At 45.4% G+C, this 25,090-nt stretch overlaps 1 protein-coding gene across 3 annotated transcripts in view; it reads right to left on the reverse strand.

Moving 5' to 3' along the window:
• The window catches only part of paplna (papilin a, proteoglycan-like sulfated glycoprotein), a 234,275-nt gene that overhangs the window by 209,096 nt on the left and 89 nt on the right, over positions 1–25,090 (reverse strand). For all 3 annotated transcript variants that reach the window (XM_059649376.1, XM_059649377.1, XM_048537827.2), the window contains exons 1-2: positions 25,002–25,090; positions 292–407 (exon numbers count right to left, since the gene is read on the reverse strand). The exon at positions 25,002–25,090 is cut by the window's right edge and continues 89 nt beyond it. In XM_059649376.1, coding sequence (XP_059505359.1) covers positions 292–407; positions 25,002–25,064 — 179 coding nt within the window. In that variant the 5' untranslated portion in view covers positions 25,065–25,090. The remainder of the gene's footprint in view (positions 1–291; positions 408–25,001) is intronic.

Genomic DNA, 25,090 nt, shown 5'->3' on the forward strand with positions numbered 1-25,090 from the left:
CTACAACAAGAATCTATTGATGTGAATTCTCATTGAAGAAGATTGATCACTATGAGTAATCAACAATTCCATTCTCATTGATGGAGATTGATCATAGTGAGTAATTTATTCTCACTGCATTTAGCATTTAACAGTCCATTAGAAGTGATTGAATGTTTTCTTTTCCTTAAGCAATTCCATGTAATCTCTGCTTGTCTAAGAAGAGCTGTACTTTTCCTTTGCGTACATGAACAATTGAAGTGTATTCCTTCATCTCACTGCCAAACAATGAAAAAGTAAGAGATTACTCACCGATAAGAATAACAATGACGATCTCGGAATGTTACCCCGATCCCACACGTCCGGCTGCACTCTCCCCACTCTCCCCAGGGACCCCAGTAATCAGTCTGACGTCTCTTCCTTAAAGCCTAGGTTCAATCAACAGGAAACAATGCTTTTAAAATAAAATGTGATGCACCAACTGTCGGCACTTATCTAATGCCTCCAATGTGGTAAAGTGGTCCAAGGCTCTTAGGAAGGGGGTCATCAAATAAAATTTGGTACTCAGTATCATTGTGAGAAGTCACTAAGGTCTTGCTGAAGAAAATTCAAATATTAAACAGTGTCTTGAAGACACAATGTTGGTACAGTGGGCATTCCAGAGTTTAGGGCGCAGACAGCTGAAGGCATCACCTCTCATGGGAGATCACTCAAAATGGAGAGGTACAAGACCACACATGTGGAAAAAAGCAGATCTCTTGGAAGCTTATTATGGACTCTGGAGGAGTGAGGCCATGGAGAGATTTCACCACATTGCTAGGATTTCTAAGTTGAAGTCATTCCTGGACTGGGAGCCAATGTAGGTGCATCACTACATACCAGGTGGGTACAAGGGGCTTGGTGCCAGTTAGGAGGTGGGCAACAGAGTTTGGACAGGCTTGTGTTATTGATGGGTAGAAGGTGGGGGGCTGTAGGTCTGATTAACTCAGTTAGTTAAGAGCACACTACAGAGTAACACCCTTGGGCGTGTTCAGCCTCAAAACTGGACACAATAGCCCTTGGCCTTTCCTCCTGTATTCTCCCCAAGGAATCATGAAAAATTTGCGAGAGATCCAGACAGTGGTACTGTGAGCCACGTGGTGCAGAGAAAATAGTTGGCCAGTCAGAAAAGCAGCAGAGTGACTTCATAGACTTGTACCTCTGAGGAAAAAAGAATCAAACAAACTATAAAACAGCAAAGGCATCTAAACTGTCAAACCATGGCTGACTATATTATATTAGCCTGATGTGAATTCTCAACTAATACCTTTATGTTGTCGTCAAATAATCATTCAGTGATCTGGCTGTCACTAACAAGGCTGGTATCTGTCACCCACCCTCCAACTGGCATGCAGGAGGTGGCAGAGTTTCACAACGTGTGTGGGAAATTTCTCTGAGCCAAACCTTGGGCATATTGAAACTCCATTTCCTCACCAACAACTCCAACTCTCTCTCCCAGGCCACAAGTGAAGGCTGAACCAGGCTCTCAACTCTTTTTAATCTTAGTGTCCGATTTAATCCCACGATCAGTTTCAGAGTCCATCAATGCAATAGCTTGCTTCCAATTCCACATCATTATTTTCCTGTCTGACACTCTCTAACACCCGAAGATCTCATCCCAACCCTTTCTTCTCTCTCGACTTAATGTTCCCAATGCTGCTTCCTGCCTTGCCTCAGTTTTGAAATTCTCATCTTGGTTTCCGAACCCTCATAATGTTCCATATTGCTGCAATCTCCGATGGCCTGGTAATCCTCAGGATCTCCAATCATGCCCACCCATGCCTTCATCTGCCTCAGCCTCTCCAGGCTGCTTTCCTCTTCAAGCACTCCCTAAAGAGACCCACATAAACCGAGAGTGGCTGCCTGCCCCAACATCTCCCGTGGTTCTGCAGATGAATTGCTAAATGAAGGTGCCACATAAAGATAACGTTGTTGTGGGAATGCCAAAGTTGCTATCTCAATGTGGTCAGATCACAAGTTTGAAGACGCTGATGCAGCAAGGATGAAAGAATGGCAATGAACTTGTTAAGCATGCATTAGGTGCTCAATGCTGATGAAGGACAGAGTAGTTACTCGAGTATTGGCGGAATTTTAATATTCAGCCAAAAATAAAGTGATAAAGAGGGAGAAACTAGAATAGAAGAGCTAGCTAGCAAGAACTATGGAACAGATTATATAAATTTTTTGCACAAGTAGGAAAAAAAAGATGTTTTAATAAATGCAAAATACTGCAAATGCTGGAGAAACTTAGATCTCAGACACAAACAATTAATATTGCAAGGTTTCAACCTTTAATGTTTCAACACAGGTTTACCAGGATGATACATGGACTTCAGGGGTTAAGTTATGAGGAGAAATTAGAAAAATTGAAAGGTTAAGGGGTGATCTAATCAAGGTCTTCAGAATATTATCAGGGAAAAACAGGGTAGGTAAACTATTTCTACTGATGGAAAATTGTAGAACCAGATTTACCCGGCTCAGCGCGTTTCTCTGCCATCCAGAGGAAGGCCCCACAATGTGGGAAGGTCAATAAGCTTCTCCACTCTGCCAGGGTCTGTGCCACTTTGATAAGGTTCCCCATGGCAGGCTGATGAAGAAAGTGAAGTCACATGGGGTCCAGGGTGTGCTAGCTAGATAGATAAAAAAATTGCTGGGCAACAGGAGACAGAGAGTAGTAGGAGAAGGGAGTTTCTCAAATTGGAGGCCTGTAACCAGTGGTGTCCCACAGGGATCTGTGCTGGGACCACTGTTGTTTGTGATATATGTAAATGATCTGGAGGAAGGTGTAGGTGGTCTGATCAGCAAGTTTGCTGATGACACTAAGATTGGTGGAGTAGCTGATAGTGAAGGGGACTGTCGGAGATTACAGCAGAATATAGATAGACTGGGGAGTTGGGAAGATAAATGGCAGATGGAGTTCAATCCGGGCAAGTGCGAGGTGATGCATTTTGGAAGATCAAATTCAAGGGCGAACTATACAGTAAATGGAAAAGTCCTAGGGAAAATTGATGAACAGAGAGATCTGGGTGTTTAGGTCCATTGTTCCCTGAAGGTGACAATGCAGGTCAATAGGGTGGTCAAGGCGGCATATGGCATGCTTTCCTTCATTGGGCGGGGTATTGAGTACAAGAGTTGGAAGGTCATGTTGCAGTTGTATAGGACTTTGGTTCGGCCACATTTGGAGTACTGTGTGCAGTTCTGGTCGCCACATTACCAAAAGGATGTGGATGCTTTGGAGGGGGTGCAGAGGAGGTTCACCAGGACGTTGCCTGGTATGGAGGGTGCTAGGTAGGAAGACAGGTTGAATACATTAGGATTATTTTCATTAGAAAGACGGAGATTGAGGGGGGACCTGATTGAGGTCTACAAAATCATGAGGGGTATAGACAGTGTGGATAGCAAAAAGTTTTTTCCCCAGACTGGGGAACTCAATTACTAGAGGTCATGAGTTCAGTGAGAGGAGGAAAGTTTAAGGGAAATATGCGTGGAAAGTTCTTTACACAGAGGGTGGTGGGTGCCTGGAACGCGTTGCCAGCGGAGGTGGTAGACGCAGACACGTTAGCATCTTTTAAGATATATTTGGACAGGTACATGGATGGGCAGGGAGAAAATGGACACAGACTGTTAGAAAATAGATGACAGGTTAGACAGAGGATCTTGATCGGCGCAGGCTTGGAGGGCCGAAGGGCTTGTTCCTGTGCTGTAGGTTTCTTTGTTTCTCTCTGATGCTGCACCCAGCTCCCAACAAGACTCATGTTCTACCCTTTCACTACTGCCAGCAATATCTTCCCCACTTATTGTCCCTGATCATGGCAGCACTAGCCCTGCCCACCCTCTGTGCTGCCCACTCACTTGGGACACCTCCCCATCTGCACCAACTGGTCGCCACATTACCAAAAGGATGTGGATGCTTTGGAGAGGGTGCAGAGGAGGTTCACCAGGATGTTGCCTGGTATGGACGGTGCTAGCTAGGAAGAGAGGTGTGTTCCCCAATTCTGTCTCCCTTTATATCTGCCACTCTTTCACTCCAGGAGAGGGGGAGGGAGAGCAAGAGCGAGAGAGTGAGAAAGAGAGACAGCAAGAGCGAGTGTGAGAGCTAGAGCGAGATCCTAATAGTGCAGGAAGGGTCTAGGCAGGTGGTGTGCTGCCCAACATTCTGCACCTCAGCTCTTTAGCCCCTGCACTAGTACTGCAGACTGCCCTTGACTTACTGTGTCAGATCCCCTGACTGAAGGCTAACCGCCCCCTGACTGGTCTGGGGCTTGCTGCCAAATTTTCTTCCTTTGTGACTGCACTAAACAACAAGGTAAGACAGAAGTAGCATAAGCCTTGGGGTCAAAATGCAGCAAGGCAATGCAAGGCAGTAAGCATCCAGACAGGCTCAGAGTGAAGTGGTCTGGCAGTGAGTAAAGAGCCTGGAGATACTGCCTGGTCCTGTCCATGAGCTAGGCCATGTCCCTAAGCAACAGTGTCCTTGCTGAAGTGTCCTGTAAGTGGATTGGAGATATACCATGAGGATTCTTAGACATGCCAAATGTCAATGAACATGGAAATGGGGTCCATTTGGCTGGCACCCATGGACAGTATCTGGAGATGTTGGTTCCCAGTGTTCAACATGGATTTCCTTCACAGCAAGCAGTGAGCTGAATCTACCACATATCTTCTGTGAATATTCAACCGCGAGCTTGTTCAGTTGTGTTTGGCAAGATTGGAAGCTGAATATTAATGAGGTGAGTCATTAATAAGGTGTTTAACAAGCAACAATCCCCTCCAAGATTCCATCCAAAGTTTTTGTCTTCAGATTTAAAAAAAAAATCAATAAACATGAATTAGATAGGAACCAAAGACCAGAGAATGAGGAAATTCAAAAAATTGAATATTAGTGAAAAAATAAAACTGGAGAAAGTAATTGGACTAACCGGGGTATAGATAGCACATTGTGAAAAGGATTGAAAGTCTCACATGGTGTGTTACATGCCTGGTGCCAACTGAGGGGACATCTTGAACTGGCTTAAAAAGATACTGGAGAGGGCAGGAGAGGATCCGGCTGTTGTGGTCAATTTTGGCACCAATAACACAGGCAAGAGGTCCTGTTTAGGCTTATCAGGAATTAGGAACAATATTAAAATAAAGGAAGGTCGAAGGTTGAAATCTCTACTAGCTGAGTCGTGTGCAAATTGGCAATGAGATAACATTAGGGAGTTAAGCATGTGACTGAGAGATGGTGTGGGAGAGAGTGGCTCCATTTCATGGGGCAATGGCACTATTACTAGGACAGGAACGAACTGTACTACTATTGGGACAGGTGCCATCTGAACCGATCCGGGACCAGAATCAGAGCAGAAAGGCTAAATAGGGTGATCACAAGGATTTTAAACCAAGTAAAGGTAGGGAGGGCTCACAAAAGTTTGTTAAAGTTTCCAGAACGTGTAATAGAACAGACAGTATGGAAAGGTCAGGAATCTAACTTCAGGCACAGCAGATAAGGGGACAACTATGTGAAGCAGGACAGCCAAACAGGACTGACGTGTTGTCCATAAATGCATGGAGTACAAGAAACATTGTAAATGAGTTTGAAGAACAGATTGAAATTGGAAATGTTGTAGGTAGAGGTGGCTGTAATGGCATCAAGGCTGGGAACTAAATATCCAAGGATGCATGTCCTGTCAAAACGACATGCAGATGGGCAGAGGGAGTGGGATTGCCTCATTAGTAAATCAATTGCAAGCAGTGATATAGTGTCAGAATGTGTAAAATCTGCGTAGGTAGATTTGACGATTCGTAAAGGAAAATAGATCCTGATGGGAGTCGAGCACAGGCCTACTAGCAGTAGTCAAAATATGTGGAAGAAAATATATCAGGAGACAGACAACATATGTAAGAAAGGCACTACTGCAATAATTATGTGGAACTTCAATATGAATGTTGACTGGGAAAATCAAGTCAGTAGCAAATCCTAAGAAAAGGAATTTGTGGAATGTTTATGAGATGGTGTTTTTGGAGCAGTTTATGGTAGATCCCACTAGGGAGCCGGTAATTCTGGATTTGATGATATAGATGAAGCAGACTTGATTATGGAGCTTCAGGTGAATGAGCTTCAAGGGGGCAGCGACCATATGATGGAAATCACCCTGCAGTTTGAGAGGGAGAAGTTGGGATCAGATGTAACATTATTACAATGGACTACAAAGAGGAGCTGGCCAAAGTTGATTAGAAAGAGATCCTAGCACAGGAGATGGTAGAACAACAATGGAAGAAGTTGCAAGAGATAATTTGGGAGGCAAGAATAAATTCATCCCAAGAAAGAACAGACATACTGAAAGGAGGATCAGGATACTGAAAGGACCACGGCTGATAAGGGACATTAGGGAGAGCATAAAAGCTAAAGAAATAGCATACAATGTGGTGAACATTACTGAGAAGCCAGAAGACTGGGAAGCCTTAAAAAACCAGAGAGGATAACTAAATAAGAAATGGTGGTGGGGGGGAATGAAATATGAAGAAGTAGTGGGGAGGCCGCAGAAGGACTCGGGCAGGGTAGGAGAATGGGTAGAGTGGCAGATGGATGAAAGTGTGAGGTTATGGACTTTGATGGGAAGAATTTGGGGCGGCACAGTAGTTAGCACGGCAGCCTCACAGCACCAGGGACTTGGGTTCGATTCCAGCCTTGGGCGACTGTCTGGGTGGAGTTTGCACGTTCTCCCCGTGTCTGCATGGGTTTCCTCCGGGTGCTCCAGTTTCCTCCCACAGTCCAAAGATGTGCAGGCTTGATGGATCGGCCATGCTAAATTGCCCATAGTGCTCAGGGGTGTGTGGGCTATAGGGGGATGCTTCAAGGGGCGGTGTGGACTTGTTGGGCTGAAGGGCCTCTTTCCACACTGTAGGGAATCTAATAAAAATAAATTCAGGCATAGACTATTTTCTAAATGGGGAAAGGCTTCAGAAATCTGAAGCACAAAAGAGACTTGGGAGTCTTAGTTCAGGATTCTTTTAACATTAACACGCTGGTTCAGTTGGCAATTAGGAAGACAAATGCAACATAAGCTTTAATTCAAGAGCAAGGATGTATTGCCTGGGATGCACAAGGCTCTGGTAAAAGCTGCATTTAGAATATTGTGAGGATGTCCCGGCATCAGAGGGGTCCAGAGGATTTACTAGAATAAACCAGGTGTGAAGGACTTGTCATATGAGGAGCAGTTAAGGACATTGGGTCTGTATTTATTAAGTTTAGAAAATTGAGGGGGGATCGGATTGAAACTGAAAGAATACTGAGAGGCCTGGATAGTGTGGATGTGGAAAATTTGTTTCCATGAGTAGGAAAGATTAGGATCTCAAACCTGAGAGTGAAAGGGCAACACCTTAGAATGGAGACGAGGGAAAATTTTCTTCAGCTAGAGGCTGTTTAATCTGTGAAACTCATTGCCGCAGAAGGCCGTGGAGGCCAAGTCACTGAATATATTTAAGAGTGTATTTAATAGGTTCTTGATTAGCAAAGGATCAAGGGTTATGGGCAGAAGGCAGGAGAATGGGGTTGAGAAGTATTTCAGACATGATCGAATGATGGAGCAAACTTGATGTGCTGAATGTCTAATTCTGCTCTTATATATTATGGTCTTATTGCTTAAAAGCAAATGAGTCCCCAGGATCCAACGGCTGATATCCTGGATTTTAAAAGATGAATGGATGGAGATAGAAGATGCATCAGTTCTAATTCTCCAAAATTCCCTATATTCTAGAACCATCCCAGTGGATTGGAAATTAGCAAATGTAACCTTGTCCTCCTGAAGAAAGAAGGGAGAGAAAGCACACGAAACGGTAGACTGTGTCAGCCTAACTAGTCATAGAAACATTGGTAGGTTGGAAAAACACTAGAATCTGTTTGGAGGGACGCTTAGAAAAATCATGAAATGTTGAGCAGAGCCAGTACTGGATTTATTAAGGTTATGCCTTTCAAAAAGGAATCATCAGTTTACTCATTAATACTGAAGGAGGGGTTTGACAGGGTAGATGGAAAGACACTATTTCCACTTGAAGGGTTTTAGGGGGGGGAAGAGGCAGTTGGTGGACAGGTGCAGTAGAAGCCAGAAGCAGGGATCACCAATATAAGATACTCACTAACAAATTCAGCAGAAACGTCCCTTTAGTGAGAGTGATTACAATGTGAAACTCGCTGCTTCAGCTACTCCTTGTGGTAATCTGGTTTGAGCTGACACCTTTGATCGATGATGGTGCAAACAATTGCCAGGTCATCACTCAAAGACCTACAGCTCAGAAAAGGACCTTCTGCCCGTCATGTCTGTGCCAATCAAAAACAACCACCTAATTATTCTAATCCTATTTTCCAGCGCTTGGCCCATAGTCTTGCATGCCTTGGCATTGCAAGTGTACATCTAAATACTTCTTAAATATTATGAGGGTTTCTGATTCTACCACCTTTACAAGCAGTGAGTTCTAGATTCTCACCACCCTCTTGCTAAGAAAGGTTTTTCTCAAACTTGTTCTAAACTTTCTTCCTCTTACCTGAAATCTATGCCACCTGGTCACCGATCCCTCTATCAAGGGGAAAAGTTTCTTCCTGTGTCCCTCACAATTTTATGCATCTCAGTCATGTCCCCCTCAATCATTTCTGTTGAGGAAGACAACCATAGTCTGTTCAATTTCTTTTCATTGCTGAACTCCCCCCAGTTCAGGCAATATTCAGGTAAATCGCCTCTGCACTCTCTCCAGTGCTATTACATCCCTTTTATTATGTGGATTCCAGACCTGTACACATTGTAGCGGATGCCTTTTTTAAAAAAACGTTTTGTGTTCTAACCAACCCATTTTCAGCTATTCGTGGTCCCCATTAGTAGCATTCCTTTCTGACGAGCATAACATGATCCATCCCTTTAGATGCCCAACTGCCATTGTCTCTGCGCTCCATCTGTGCCTATCAACACTCATCTCCCCCACCCCTCTACACAGACAGCCTCCCTCACCCCCAATACCACACACCCACTCACCAGTGAAAAAAGGTCACTGGGGTCAATGTTAACTCTGCTTTCTCTCCACAGGTCATATATCCGGATTGAATTCCATCTGCCGCTGATCATCCCATCTGATGAGCCCATCTATATCCTTCCCCATCATCTAAAGCTATTCATTTTACTTTTACAAAAATTGGTGGAGTGGCATCATCAACAAAATTATTGATCAGCCCTTCTACATTCATGTCTGCATGGATTCTTCCATGTAATTGATTCGAGGTCGTCATTCGATGCCGATCCCTGATTGCCCTTGAACAGAGCTCACTCGGCCAATTCAGATAGCAGTTGAGAATCAAGCACATTGCTGTAGATCTGGAGTTGGCCGGACTTGGGGGTGTTTGGTGAGAGGGGGCAGTGTTAAGTAAGAATGGCACATGATTAGTGAGATATCACAATGAGTGATAGTTTGTCAGAGATAGCAAGAATTGCAGATGCTGGAGTCAGAGTTGATAGAGTGTGAAGCTGGAGGAACACAACAGGTCATGTAACATCAGAGGATCAGGAGTGTCAACACTTCAGGCCTAGGACCTTCGTCAGGACTGCTGCTCGACCTGCTGAGTTCCTCCAATTCCACACCACATTGATCAAGTGATAGTTTGTGGTCACTGTCTCGGAGACCGGCTTTCATTTCTGCCTGGTCATGCATTCTGGAGGCAGATCTCCTTTAGACTAGTCTCTGCCTCTATTCTGTTCAATAAATCTCACAGTTTAGATAATCTACTGATGGGGCACTGTGACAAAAAAATCAAGAGGAAACGGGAACAGACCAAAATTACATCAAAGTGTTATTACCATTTACTGTAGAACAGCCTGTAACTGCTGAGTTACATCCCCACTTCAGTAAGAGATGCATTCTCATAACGCTCCTAATGGTACAGATATATTAAAAGGGTAGCTCACATATCAAGAAGAAAGCAATAGCCCAGGGGTCCAAAATGGGGCTTGGAACCTCAAGTAAACTGGAAGGGCATGAGCTTCAAGATGGCAAAAGTCACCGGGGAGCACAGTTCTGAAGTCATTCTGTGAGCACCTCAGGAAAGGATGTGAATTGTAAAACCAGAATTAATTTCACTAAGGATACAGAAACAGGAGGCATTCATTCCATCAATGGCTTGATAGCTTCAATCCCAGGAATACTTTCTCCTGACATAACGGTCCAGACATTCCATTACAAGCTAATGACAGAAATTTTTTTTTAATAAGTGAATGATTCAGATTGGGAATGTGCTCCCCAAGCAGCATTTGATCATGGCTTTCCAAAGGGATTGAGACAGATATCTGAAGAGGAAAAGCCAAAGCAGGGCTATGAGGAAAGGCCAAAGCAGGGCTATGAGGAAAGGCCAAAGCAGGGCTATGAGGAAGGGTGGATGCAATGGGGCTACTTGTATTCCTTTTACAGAACATGTACAGCCTCAATGGGCTGAATGACCTTCTTCTGTAATGCATCCATCCGATGATTTTTATCTGCAGAACCAAATTAGAATCACTTGTTTTTAAAACTGATCAAGTTCCAGTATGTTGGAAACCTCCGAGTTCAAACACATGCCTGGGGAGAGACAATACTTACTGAAAACCTGGAGTTGTACAAACATGAAACAAAGGAGCAAGTCAGCTGTTCAGCCCCTTAAACCTGCTCTCCAATTCAGTAAGATTATGTAATCTTGAATCCACATTCCCACCTACCTGGATAAATTTTTCACCCTCTTGCTTAACCAGAATCTATTCACCTCTGCCTTAAAAATATTCATTGACACTGCTGCCACCGCCTTTTCAGAAAAAGAGTTCCAAAGGTTCACAGCCAGCAGAGAGAGAAGCAAAAATCCACTTCATTGGTTTTAAATGGCTGACACCTGAACTTAAAACAGTGACCCCTCATTTTGGATTCACCCACAAAGAGAAGCATTGCCTCCAAATCCACCCGTTAAAAGTCTTCAGGATCAGTCAAGTTGATGTTTACTGTTCTAAAGTCCACCTGTTATAATCCCAACTTGTCCAACCATTCGTCATAAGACAACCTGCCCATTCCAGGTGTTAGTCCGTTAAACCTTCTGCTTCCCACACATTTACATCTGTCCTTCAATAAGGAGACCACTACTGTACACGGTCACCAAATAATATCACTTTTCCTTCGGTTTTGTACAAGTAGATGGATAAAATTGCAAGAATCAACTCAGATTTTGGGAGTGTGATCAACTGATTGGGGTTAATAGTCCAGTTATGTATTATTACTGGCGTGATTCCAATGGAGAAAAATTTAGCGCAAACCTGCAACATTCCTGTGTTCTCTGTCTTAATGTGGACATTTATGCACTCACAAAGAAAGAGCTTGTATTTCTAGATATCATCAGCACACCCCCAAAGCTTTTTGCAGTCATTGAATTTTTTCAAAGTAGTATTAAGTTTTCCACAAAAATGATAACTCTTTTCTTAAAAAAATGATATTCAAATTCCAGTGATTAAAACAAAAATCACACCGCAGGATTGGTTCATAGGGAATGTACCACAGAATAATTCTCCATGTTAATGCCTCGCCCAATCAGAATCACCATACCAACTATTGGGCACTCTTTCCTCAAGTGATATAAATCATTATTCCCTTTGAAATGTAACATTTTTTGCATCTGCAAAATTAACAGTTTAAACAACACTTCTCTTCTTCAGCAACATTTTTTGAAGGTAAAAAATTTGAAGGTGGAAAATTTTTCCCCACTTAACTTTCAAGATGACCAAAATTATAATATTTTACACTGATCCTTAATCAGTCAGTTCATTCTCCCAGAATCGGTCCAAAACTGTTCTGTACTCTCAATGATCTGTTTCCTTTTCCCTTTCAAAGCCAAATAAATTTCTAATCTCTGAATTGGCTTTCACCTGGCTATTCTTTGCCTCTAGCCTAAACTAGAGGAATCCTCCGCCCTCCTCTAGATCTTCATGAACACTGCGTCTTCAACCAAAATACAAGTTTCTTCTCTCATTAAATGTTATGGACAACAGGGTCTGCAAATTGCTTCTATTTTCTTGCTTTCTCTCTCTCTGGTATTCTTGCAGACTGTCCTATGTTGGAGGTTTGCTGGTATCTTATGAGACCTTGTTATCCAATGCTTGCTGTCCACTCTCAAAGCTCATTTCCATGACAATGGTAATCACGTGGGCCTTGAATCCAGGTAGAAATGCTAACTAGCTGTTGTTTGGGCTCCCAACCTCGTTCTGTTTTGGAGCTAAATAGACAGCTCAGATCTGCCAGACTCTGATCATGAGAAATCAGACAAACAACCCAATGTGTACTGTGAGACATGACACACAGTCTCATTGCATTGACTCTGACAGAATTGCCCTGGAAGTTTGAGACTCAGACAAAAAATGGCCCTGCTTTTTCCAAAAACAATCTCTGACTGTAGTAGGGTTGGAGACTTTGGAAAGTTCCAGATTACTTAGCTGGATGCAGAGTTTAGAAAGAAAGATCCGAGTCTGACTCCTGGGTAACTGTAACATTGCTACCCACTGAACTACTTTCCATAAAAGCTTATCAGCCAACTGAACTCCAGGAGGCTCCCGCCAGACCTGTGCTGGCTGTCCCCAACCATTGGGCAGCCACCCTCTTCCCTCTGCAAGGACATCCCTTCTAAACTGAGTTCAAGACCCAGCTGTTACCTTACCTAACCGAAGTATACGCCTCCACACTTCCCGGTTCTGAAGGAGATTAGGTTTGAGGTTATACTCACTCTAGCCAATCCGGTAACATCTCACAGTCTTTGAGTAAGAGAGTGTGGAGATCTGCACGGGTCCCTGAAAGGAGCAGATAAACTCTATGCAGCTCCTGAAAGTCATTCATAATGATGTCTGACCAGTAACATATACCGTATCCACATATACCGTCAGGCAAGTGCCTCTTCAGTTTAGACTCACCAGCGTCTGTCTTCTACCACTGATCAATATACAGGCCCTATCTGGTATACAGACAGGAGGATTAGTGGCAGAAAACTCCTCCCCATTCCTATCCCAGCACCACATACTGGGAACAGCCTTGAAAAGGGAAGAGCACGGTGTCAGGGAAGAGCACGGTGTCAGGGAATGAGCTCACCAGAATATAGCAACTGGTAAAACAACAAGGAACTGAGGCTTGTTCTCCTCAGATCCAGTACCAGAGGAAGTTCTTCAATAGCAGACCATGTCTGCATTTCTGAAGGTGGTGGCAGTTCAGGTACAGGGAAACAGAAATACAATAGTGGCTGCAGCTCCCCAGCTGTAAATAAAACCTTGGTTTTCTATCATGTCATCATGTCAGACTGGGAGACGTAACAGTCTCAGCAGTCAGCACTGATGATCTAACCATCGTTGATAGGCAGAATTCAGGGCAGTGAATGTGACCCTGTCAATGCTCCAGTTTAAATTAAAGGGGCAGTCCCAAACTACAGTAACACTATAAACAGCTTTGGGCTTCTTCTCTAAAGAGTTAAGGAGTATTAAAGGCTGTTCAGTGAAGGTTCACTAGGCTGATACCAAGTATGGATGGACAGTCTTTGAGTAGGTTAGGCCTGAATTGATTGGAGTTTAGAAGAATGAGAGGCAACTTATTGAAACATACAAAATTCTTAGGGGGGTCTTGACAAGGTAGATGTGGAGAGGTTCCTTCCTCTTGTGGGAGTGTCTAGGACATTTCACACAGAGATGAGGAGGAAATTCTTCTCTGAAGGTAGAGAATCTGTGAAATTATTTACTGCAAAAGGCTGTCATGAGTTTATAAAACTCTAAAAGGTCACCCTCAACCCCCATGCTCCAAAGAAGTCTCAGCCTCTCTGGCTTCTCCCTGGAACTCAAACCCTCCATTTCCAGCACCAACCTGGTAAATCTGTTCTGAACCCACCCACACAATTTTTTTTTTCATTTGTGACATGGGTGTTGTTTGGGCTCCCAACCTCTGCCCAGCTGGCCTGCATTTATTGCTTGTTGCCCTTGGGAAGGTTGTGGTTAGTTGCCTTCTTGAACTGCAACAGTCCACTAGCTCTGGATTCACCCACAATGCCAGTGGGGAGGGAATTCCAGGATTTTGACCTAGCGACGGTGAAGGAATGGTGACATATTTCCAAGACAGGATGGTAGGGGAACTTGAAGCTGGTGTTGTTCCCATGTATCTGCTACCCTTGTCTTTCTAGGTGGAAGTAGTCATGGGTTTAGAAGGTGGTTTCTGAGGATCTGTGCTGAAGTTCTGCAGTGCAGCTTGGAGACAGTATGCAATGCTGTGACTGAGCATTGTTGGTGGAGAGAGTGCATAATATGCTTCCGATAACAGAGTGACCAGAACTTAACACAGTACTCCAGAAGACGCCTCACGAACTCCTGTATAACCTCAATATGATATTCCAACTCCTATAGAGTTATAGACTCCTACAGCCCGGAGACAGGCCCTTCGGCCCAAACTGGTCCCTACCATCCAAAATGTCCATCCACGCTAAAACCGTTTCCCTGCACTTGGGCCCATATCCTTCTAAATCTTTCCTATCCATGTATTCTTCCAAATGCCTTTTAAATGTTGTTAATGTACCAACCTCAATCACTTCCACTGGCAGCTCATTCCACATCACTTTCTGTACAAAAAAGTTGCCCCTCAGATTCCCATTCATTCTTTCCCTCCTTACCTTTCCCTCTATCCCTTGATTACCCAACCCTGGGAAAAAGGACTGAGTGCATTAATCCTTTCCATCCCTCTATGGTCTTATACACTTCTGCAAGACTCCTCCCTCAATCTCCTACACTCTAAAGGGAAAGTCCTAGCTTGTCCAACCTCTCCCTATAACTCTGTCTCTTGAGTCCTAGCAACATCCTCATAAACTTCTCCTTCACTCTTTCTAGTTTAACAACAACCTTCCTATAGTAAGGCGACCAAAACTGAACACAATAATCCAAGTGGGCCCTCCCCAATGTCCTGTACAAGTGCATCATAACGTCCCAAATTCTGTAGTCAGTGCCCTGACTGATGAGGGCCAGTGTACCAAAAGCTGCCTTCTCTGCCCTGTCTACCTGTGACTCTACTTTCAGGGAATCATGCAACTCCAAAGTCCTTCTGTTCCACTATACTCCTAAAGGCCCTAATATTCACCATGAAACTCCTACCTTGACTTGACTTTTCAAAATGCAACACCTCACACATCTATATTAAACTCCATTTGCCACTTCTTAGCCCACTTCCCCAGCTGATCAAGATCCTACTGATTTCTGATAACCTTCCTCACTGTCCAAGATAATGCATATTTTAATGTCATCTGCAAACTTACTAATCATGCTTTGTACATTCTCATCCAAATCATAAATATACATAACAAACTGCAACGGGCCCCGCACTTACCTCTGAGGCACACCACTAGTCATAGGCCTCCAGTCCGACAAGCATCCTTCCAGTGTTACTCTCTGCTTCTTACCATCAAGCCAATTGTATATTCAATTTGCCAGCTCTTCCTAGATTCCATGTGATCAAACCTTCTAGAGCAGCCTATCACATGGAACCTTATCAAAGGCCTTACTGAAATCCAAACAGACTATGTCTACCACCCTGCCCTCATTAACCTTCAAAGAACTCTAACAAACCACTCCCACACACGCAGCGATGCTGACTACTCCAAAGCAAATGCTTCCTTTCTAAATGCATGTATCCCTCAGAATCTTCTCAAGTAACTTACCTACCACAGATGTTAAGCTTACTGGTCTATAATTCCCAGGGTTTTTTTTGTAGTGTCTCCTGTGCAAGGGCAGAACATTCGCCACCCTCCAGTCTTCTGGGTCCTCACCCATAGCTAACGATGATGCAAATATATCACCCAGGGCCCCTGCAATTTCTTCCCTAGCCTCTTGCAGGGTTCCTGGATATATCTGACCAGAATCAAGCATTTACACCACCTTCATAGATTCTAATACTTCCAACACCTCTTCTACTGTGATATGGACCGTCACCAAGATATCGCCACCAACTTCCCCAAGTTCCCAAGTCATCCATGGTAAACACAGAGGATAAATATTCATTGAGGAACTCGCCCATTTCCTGCAGTTCCACACATACATGTCCAGTTTTGTCCTTGAGGGGTCCTATTCTCTCTCTAGTTATTATTTTTCCTTTAATATACTTAAAGGGTCTTTTTGGATTCACCCTCATCTTCTCAGCCAAAGCTATCTCAAAGACCCCTTTTCGCTCTTCTGATTTCCTTCTTCAGTATACTCCTGTATCCTCTATATACCTCCAGGGATTCCTTTGATCCCAGCTGTCTGTACCTGAGCCATGCCTCCTTCCTTTTTTCTGGTCTGAGATATTCAAAGCTGAGACAAGCAGATTTTTAAACAGTTACAGGAATCGAGGGTTATGGGGAAAAGGCAAGACAGTGGAGTAGAGGATTATCAGATTTGCCATGATATCATCGAATGGAGGAGCAGGCTCGAGGGGCTGCTACTACTCCTGAGTCTTATGTTTCTCATTACAATCTTGTAAATTTTGCATTTGCAACTTTTGTAACAGAGGGAAACTTTCTTGGTTATATTTGCCGAAGGGTAAAATATTGGACAGGGCCCTAGGGAAAGTTCCCCTAACCTTCTTCAAAATACTGTGGTAAAAATGTGTCACGTCGGGCTGGGGTGTGGGAAGGCAGTGTATCTGTTTAATATCTAGACACTGAAGTGATGCACCTGGCAGTGCACCACTCTGTCAGTATTGACCTGACATGGCAACTTGCATTTTGTGCTCATGTCTCTGAACCTGAATGCTGAGGGTCCACAGAGAGGGGCATCCAACTGATTTGGGCGGTTACAAGAGGGAGGTTCCACAAAGCCAAGCACCTGAGCCCTAAGAAGCAAACTAAGTCGAATCGTCATGCAAAATATACTCAGCCCCCGACTCTGCAAAAGTGCTGAGCCTGGAGATCATCATCACAATCTTCAAACAAATCTGCCTCCAGCAGCGCTCAGTTAAAAACAGGTGGCTCCTAAAGTGATTGCAATTTTGCCCTGTGTCAGTGCTGAAATTACAACGAAGGTGCTGATTTCAGTCTAGTTCTGAGGAGGAGAGGCAAACAGGTTGGCCATCAGAGATTTCATGGCCGTTTCCTCAAAATAGGCATTCTCTAGACACAGCTACTAACTCAGGGACAGATCCCAATATTCAACAGGCATTGGAACTGTCATTGGAGAGAGAGACAGAAAGGAAAGTAAGAGGAACAGCATGAAGCCTTTCAGCTCCTGAGCTGTGATAGAGGCACAAGACAGTGATAGTCAGTCCACTATAGAGCCAATAGGAGGCCATTCAGTCACCTCAGCCTGTGACAGAGAAACAAGACAATGCTAATCACCCCTTTGAATCTGCTCTGTCATTCATATGGCACTGTTGTGCTGTGTTTTTACTTCTTTTCTCCCCATCCCTTCCTCAGATCAGCTCTGACTCAGATGGGCACCTCTAAATTTGAGCCACCAAGGTTCTCGTTTCAAGTCCGTCTCCTGGACATAAACTTGGTAATCGAGGCAGAGTGTGCAATGCAGCACAGGGGCAGCACTGTCCTCAGATGGCAACCTATAAACTGAAGCTCTGTTTGTAAAAAGGACTTGTGGTACTGTTTCAAAAGGAGGGTGGGGAGGGTACCCCACACCCCATCAGAGAATCTGATTAACCTGATCACTCTCACCAACCTGGCTGTGAACAAATACAGTGAAATCAAGCCATTTCTTCAATCTCAATCATTCTGCTGACCCTGAGTCACCTTTTAGGGACACACCTTTCCCATTTCCCTTCACCTGAAGGAGTAGTTCCCGGTGCTGGGCCTAAATGTCCAGCTCTATCCTGGAAGGCCATTAACCCCTCGTTTGCAAATCTCTCTTTCCAGGATAGACAGTCTTTCCCTATTAAATCCAGCTCTGAACAACCATCATACTGGACATGAAACATTCACACAGTTTTCTCTCTCTCCACAGATGCTGCCAGACGAGCTGAGTTTCTCCAGCACTCTGTCTTTGATTCAGATTTCCAGCATCCGCAGTAGTTTGCTGTTATCAAATCCTTTAATCATCTTAAGAACAAATACCACTACAGGATCTGAATTTTCTTTCTTCCATTTATTTAAAACCAGCACATTTACAACTACACACTGTTCCCGATGTTAATATCAATCTTGTGAGACAAAGCCTACAACCTACACAAATTAAACTAGTTCCATTTGCCTACATTTAGCCCATATGTCTCTAAACCTTCCCTATCCATGTACCTGTCCGAACGTCTTAAACATTGTAATTGTACCTGCATTCATCACTTTCTGCGGCAATTTAGATTAGATTAGATTCCCGACAGTGTGGAAACAGGCCCTTCGGCCCCACAAGTCCACACCGCCCATTGAAGCATCCCACCCAGACCCATCCCCTATAACCCACACACCCATGAACACTATGGGCAAGTTAGCATGGCCGATCCACCTAGCCTGCACATCTTTGGACTGTGGGAGGAAACCGGAGCACCTGGAGGAAACCCACGCAGACATGGGGAGAACGTGCAAACTCCACACAGTCGCCCGAGGCTGGAATTGAACCTGGGTCCCTGGCGCTGTGAGGCTGCAGTGCTAACTCACTGAGCCACCGGAATTTATTCCACATACGAACCATCCTCTCTGTAAAAAGTTGTGGCCATGTGGGTTTGTCAGCCATTGAATGTTTCAGTTTAGGTAAGGCTCAGATGTCTTACAATGTTGTTGGATGCAATTAACGGTGGGTTTTACTAGCTCTGCGATGCACTGAACTGCCGGCTAACTACTTGTTTTGCTTTTAGTTAAACAGGTCAGTGCTTCAGGCTGACACCAAGACATCCACTTCCGATCCCGATTCTAATCAGAATAGCCCAAGGGCATCTCAAACATATTTTTTCTTAAAACTTCCAACCACACACACTCCCCCTCACACACTGAAACACACAGATTCTTTTCAGAGTTTCTGCCCTATCTGCAAACATTTACAAATGCAAACAAAGGCGGAACTGCACTTCCCCAGTGCCAGTGCCCATATGTCGTTTAAAGGGTGGGGTGGGGGGGGGGGGGGGTCAGGGGAGTCCTGGCCAGAGTTCATCTGCAACCTGGACGTAAAAAGGGTGGCACTCACACTACAGTACGGGCAGGAGGGCAATACTGGCAGAGGGCCTGTTCTCTGAATAGTTAAACCAACTGACTGCTGCATTTCCTACAATATACCAGGGAGCACCCTTCAAAGCAATGTCACTGACCACAAGGGGTGCTCTAACTAGCCCCTCACCCCCAATCCCATAAACCATGCTTGATCTGAAAGATTAGAAAGTCCAATTCGAACATTGGGACAGTAGGGGCCAGCACAGGCTGAGAGGCCCAAGGTGATACACAATAGGTTCCTTGTGAAAGACTGACAGCCTCTGGGGATCACACACTAGTTCCCGAGGTTGAGAGTTCAAATCCGCCCTTAGATGATGATTGTGTCACCCAGGCTTTCACTGCAGGAGTGCCACATTCTGTTAAATTTACCTGTGAACCTCTCAGGCTGGCTTCTCAGGGTGATGTAAAACATTATTGGATACTGCTCAAAGAACAGGTTGCTTGAGAGAACTGGAATATATTTCTTCATTGTCATCATCGGCTCCCTCACAGACGAGAGCAACTCTCTTCCACTCGCACAGTGAGTCCATAGGTGGCTGTGCAGACTGATGCGGCTTCCACAGGGTCTGCCATACTTGGAGCAAGATGTGGTGGTAGGAAAGGGTGGATATAGCAGCGCGCTGTTTTTGCATGGCTGCCGCTCTTACCCCCAACGGCAAGTCTAGAGGTGCTCGATGCCTTCTCGGATGCTCCTTGTCCACTTTGAACTGTCTTGAGCCAGTGATTCCCAGGTGTCAGTGGGAATCCTGCACTTCGCCAGGGAGACCTGCTATTCTGGAGCTAGGAATAGACTACCTGCTTGGGATCCTCATGTAGGTCATGCAGATGACGTGCCCAGCCCTTCCGAACCTAGCGAGGGTGGTCAGTGCCTCAATGCTAGGGATGTTGGGCTGGTCACTGGTGCTGGTGTGTCTTATGCAGGAGTACTGGTGGTACTGCTCCAGCGCCCCGAGGGGTCTGTTGTAGACTGCCCATGTTTTAGATCCATATAGGAGGGTGGGAACCACCACAGCTCTGTCTGCCATGTGCTTGGTATTGGATCTGATGCTGTCATCCTTGAGCACCCTTTTCCTCAGGTGCCCAAAAGCTAAAATACTGGCGGCAGTGCTGGATCTCTTCATCAATAGAATGATCATATAATTATAGAATTCCTATACTGTGGAAACAGGCCCTTCAGCCCAACAAGTCCACACTGACCCTCAGAGCATCCCACCCGGACCCATTCCCCATCTAACCTACCTAATCTACACAGCCCTGAACACTGCAGGCAGTTTAGCATGGCCGATCCACCTAGCCTGCACATCTTTGGACTGTGGGAGGAAACCAGAGCACCCAGAAGAAACCCACGCAGACACAGGGAGAATGTGCAAGCTCCACACAGATGTTCACCACAGGGTAGAATTGAACGCGGGTCCCTGGTGCTATGAGGCAGCAGTGCCAACCATGGAGCCACTGTGCTGCCCTGTTTTGGCTAACAGGACACTCCCAAGGTATTGGAAGTGGCCACTGTTCTCTAAAGCCTCCTGTATACCTTGGTGTTCAGGGGTTCACACCACAATGCTGGGCTGGGAGGACCTCCATCTTGCAGATATCCAGGCTGAGGCCCACGCTTTCATATGCCTCCCATACAGGGGCTATCAATGGTCTGAAATTCATCCTCCAAGTTTGCACATATGCAACCATCGTCCATGTACTGCAGCTCGATAACACTGGTTGGTTTTGGCTTGAAGGCGGCAGAAGGTGAATACTTTCCCACTAGTTCCGTAGGTTTGATCCACTCCAACAGGGAGCTTGTTGGCAGTGAGGTGCAGCTTCGCAACTAGGTAAAATCGAGAACAGTGGTGGGACTAGGTGCAGCCCTGACTTGCACCGGTCCCAACAGGAAACGGTTCGGTGGTGGAGCCAGTTGTCATTACCATGTTGTCAGGACCAGGCAAAGGATGGCAACAAACGTTGAGGTACAGCCAAACTGAAGAAGCACACTCCCTAATGCTTCCCAGTTGACAGTGCCAAAGGCGTTTGTAAGGTTGACACTGGGGTTGGTTCTTTTCTCTGCTTATCTCCTGCAGCTGTCACACAGTTAAAATCGTGTCTGTTGCGCCCTTCCATGGCCAGAAGCCACATTGAGGCTCCGGGAGGAGTTTCTCAGCCATGCAAAGGAGACGTTTGAGGAGGACCTCAAAATGACTTTTCCAATGGGTGACATTCCGCTGCAGGTTTGACAGTCAGGCTTATTTGCTTTCTTGAAAATACTCACAACTGTGGCATTTCAGAGCTGTCTTGGGATGATCTCCTCCTTCCAGATAAGGTAAACAAGAGGTGTAGCTGCAGCAGGAGATCTTTGCCTTCACACTTCAATGCCTCAGCGGGGATACCGTATATCCCAGCTGCCTTGTTGCTCTTGAGCTGGCAGACGGCCTTCTGTACTTCATGCAGGGCTGGAGCGTTGAGCTCATGGTGTATAGTGTGCCGTGGGATACGGTCAAGAATCCTTGGATCAATGACTGAGTCGTGATTGAGGAGTCTCTGAAATGCTCCCCTCAGCATTGTTTGATGGCTTCATTGACTTTGATAAGAGTCACTTGTTTGGAACATATCTACCCCAGAAACAACAGTACAGAAAGGTAGTGCCTGCAGTTTGAGACTTTGCTGTACACTCATTAGCTGCCATGCTTGGGTGATACAACAGCATTGTAACAACATATCCCTCAGAGTTGTGGGAATCTACTCACAATAACACAGTAAAAGCAGTCAAGCTGCATGGAGGCATCAGTAAACATGTCCAGTATTCACAGTGAACTCCCACTGAGCAGGATAATGGGAACTGCAGATGCTGCAGAATCCAAGATAACAAAGTGTAAAGCTGGATGAACACAGCAGGCCAAGCAGCATCTCAGGAACACAAAAGCTGACGTTTTGGGCCTAGACCCTTCTTCAGAGAGGGGGATGGGGAGAGGGTTCTAGAATAAATAGGGAGAGAGGGGGAGGTGGACCGAAGATGGAGAGAAAACAAGATAGGTAGAGAGGAGAATATCGGTGAGGAGGTAGGGAGGGGATAGGTCAGTCCAGGGAAGATGGACAGGCCAAGGAGGCGGGATGAGGTGGTAGGTAGGAAATGGAGGCGCGGCTTGAGGTGGGAGGAAGGGATGGTGAGAGGAAGAACAGGTTAGGGAAGCAGGGACAGGCTGGGCTGGTTTTGGGATGCAGTGGGGGGAGGGGAAGAACTGGGCTGGTTTTGGGATGCATTGGGGGAAGCGGAGATTTTGAAGATTGTGAAGTCCACATTGATACCATTGGGCTGCAGGGTTCCCAAGCGGAATAGGAGTTGCTGTTCCTGCAACCTTCGGGTGGCATCATTGTGGCACGGCAGGAGGCCCATGATGGATATGTCGTCTGAGGAATGGTAGGGGGAGTGGAAATGGTTCGCGACTGGGAGGTGCAGTAGTTTGTTGCGAACCGAGCGGAGGTGTTCTGCAAAGCGGTCCCCAAGCCTCCGCTTGGTTTCCCCAATGTAAAGGAAACCACACCGGGTGAAATGGATACAATATACCATATTGGCAGATGTGCAGGTGAACACCTGCTTGACATGGAAGGTCATCTTGGGGCCTGGGATGGGGGTGAGGGAGCAAGTGTAGCACTTCCTGCGGTTGCAGGGGAAGGTACCGGGTGTGGTGGGGTTGGAGGGGAGTGGACAAGGGAGTCGCGGAGAGAGTGATCTCTCTGGAAGACAGACAAGGGTGGGGATGGAAAAATAGCTTGGGTGGTGGGGTCGGATTGTAGATGGCGGAAGTATCGGAGGATGATACGTTGTATCCAGAGGTTGGTGGGGTGGTATGACAGAATGAGGGGGATCTTCTGGGGGTGGTTGTGGTGGGGGCGGGGTGTGAGGCGGGAAATGCAGGAGACGCGGTCAAGTGGTCGGGAAAACAAGGACCGCAACTTTCCCCCTGCAGTGGTCGAGAAAACAAGGATCGCAACTTTCCCCCCGGCAGTGGTCGAGAACGCCCTTGACCGCGTCTCTAGGAAATGGAAAGGTGATCTTACATGAGAGATAATGGGAACTGCAGATGCTAGAGAATCCAAGATAACGAAAAGTGTGAAACTGGATGAACACAGCAGGCCAAGCAGCATCTCAGGAGCACAAAAGCTGGCGTTTCGGGCCTAGATGAAGGGTCTAGGCCCGAAACGTCAGCTTTTGTGCTCCTGAGATGCTGTTTGGCCTGCTGTGTTCATCCAGTTTCACACTTGGTTAACCCTTCTCTGATCTGCTTCCAAAGCATTAACATCCTTCTGTAAATGCCATTACTGCACACAGTACTCCAGACGTGGTCTCACTAAATGTCCTGTATAACTGAAGCATAGCCTTCAACTCTTGCATTCAATTCACAATGAAACATAGCATTCTATGATCTTTCCTGATTATTTGCTGTACCTGCATGCTAACGTTTTGCGATTCATGCACTAGGACACACATATCTCTCTCTGTATCTCAGAGCTCTGCAACCTGTCACTACTTACTGAATGATTTTTTTTCCACTCTTTCTGCCAAAATGGACAGATCTTTGTCCACTCACTGAGCCTAGATATACACACCGTTGTGTGCCATCTTCACAACTGACATTCCTGTCTTTCTTTGCATCATCAGCTTCCATACCTTCAGTCCCTTCCTCCAGACAATTGATATAAATTGTAAAGAGGCCCCAGCACCAAGCCCTGCACCACTCCATTCTGACATCCTGTTAACCATTTATTCCTTCTCTCTGCTTCCTGCTAACCTGCCGACATGTTACCCCCTACATCATGAGCTTTCATTTTCTACAATAATCTTTGATGAGTCATTGTATCAAAGGTGCGCTGGAAATCTAGATTTAATACTGCCACCAGTTCTGCTTTAATCACACCATAATTTATTTTTCTCTGTTATTGTTCTTCCCTCTGATAGTCTTCTACTCCCAGTTCCAACTCAACTCTCTGCCCTTGTCCCTGTTCCTGCCTGCTCTCCTCTCTGTTCTTGCCTCTGCTCTCTCTCTGCCCCAATCCCCTTCTCTCTCTATTCCTATTCTCTCTCTTCTCCCCCACCCCCCCACCGCTCTCTCTGTGTTCCTACCTTCTCCTCTCTGATCCTGCTCTGTTGATTATTTTTCTAGGAATTCGGCCACTAGTTTATTGTAAGTCTCTGCTCCTTTCTCCTCCACTGGAGGTTATCAACGTTTATCGATAAAAAAAAGTGTCCCTAGCTGCTACCCCTGGGAGATGTCACCGCACTCTGTCTCGGCTCTGCAAATAGCTGTCCCATTGTATCACTGTCCATCAGCTCAGTATCAGCTCCACATTGGACCTCTGACATTGACAAACAGTTGTGTCCACAAAGGTATCACTGTATTTTAGATGTGAACCTCAAAAACAAAAAGACTGAGCACACAACTGGAAGTCTGCATTTATGGAGACATTGAGCTGGGCAAGATTTTCACCCTTTACAGCTCGTGCACGCAGTCCCAGGCCAACAGGTGCCCCAGGAACTATAAATTCATTCTGAAAGGACAGAGACACAAACAGAGCTTGTGCTGGATAACAGGCATCACTTCTGAGGGCACTATTAGTTTGTGAACCATACCACACACCACAACCATTCAGTTCAATCTGGCAGTCTCCACATTGACTGTTGTTTTCATTGAAAAATTCCCTCATCGCAGTTTGTGGCAATAATACATTCTCCTCTCACTGCAGACTTCCATGCACTTCTATGACAGCAATGGCCCTGATAGACACCATACACAAGAGGAGTTGAAACACACATTGAGGAAGTTAGTGGAGTACTTACACTGGAGACAGAGATTAATCCCAAAACCTGCACAATAACCAAAGACAGGCAAAGTTTCATCATCTCTCAGAGTCAGGTAACCACTGCGT

Source organism: Stegostoma tigrinum, chromosome 10 (genome assembly GCF_030684315.1).
Source record: "Stegostoma tigrinum isolate sSteTig4 chromosome 10, sSteTig4.hap1, whole genome shotgun sequence".
In the NCBI taxonomy this organism is placed as follows: domain Eukaryota; kingdom Metazoa; phylum Chordata; class Chondrichthyes; order Orectolobiformes; family Stegostomatidae; genus Stegostoma; species Stegostoma tigrinum.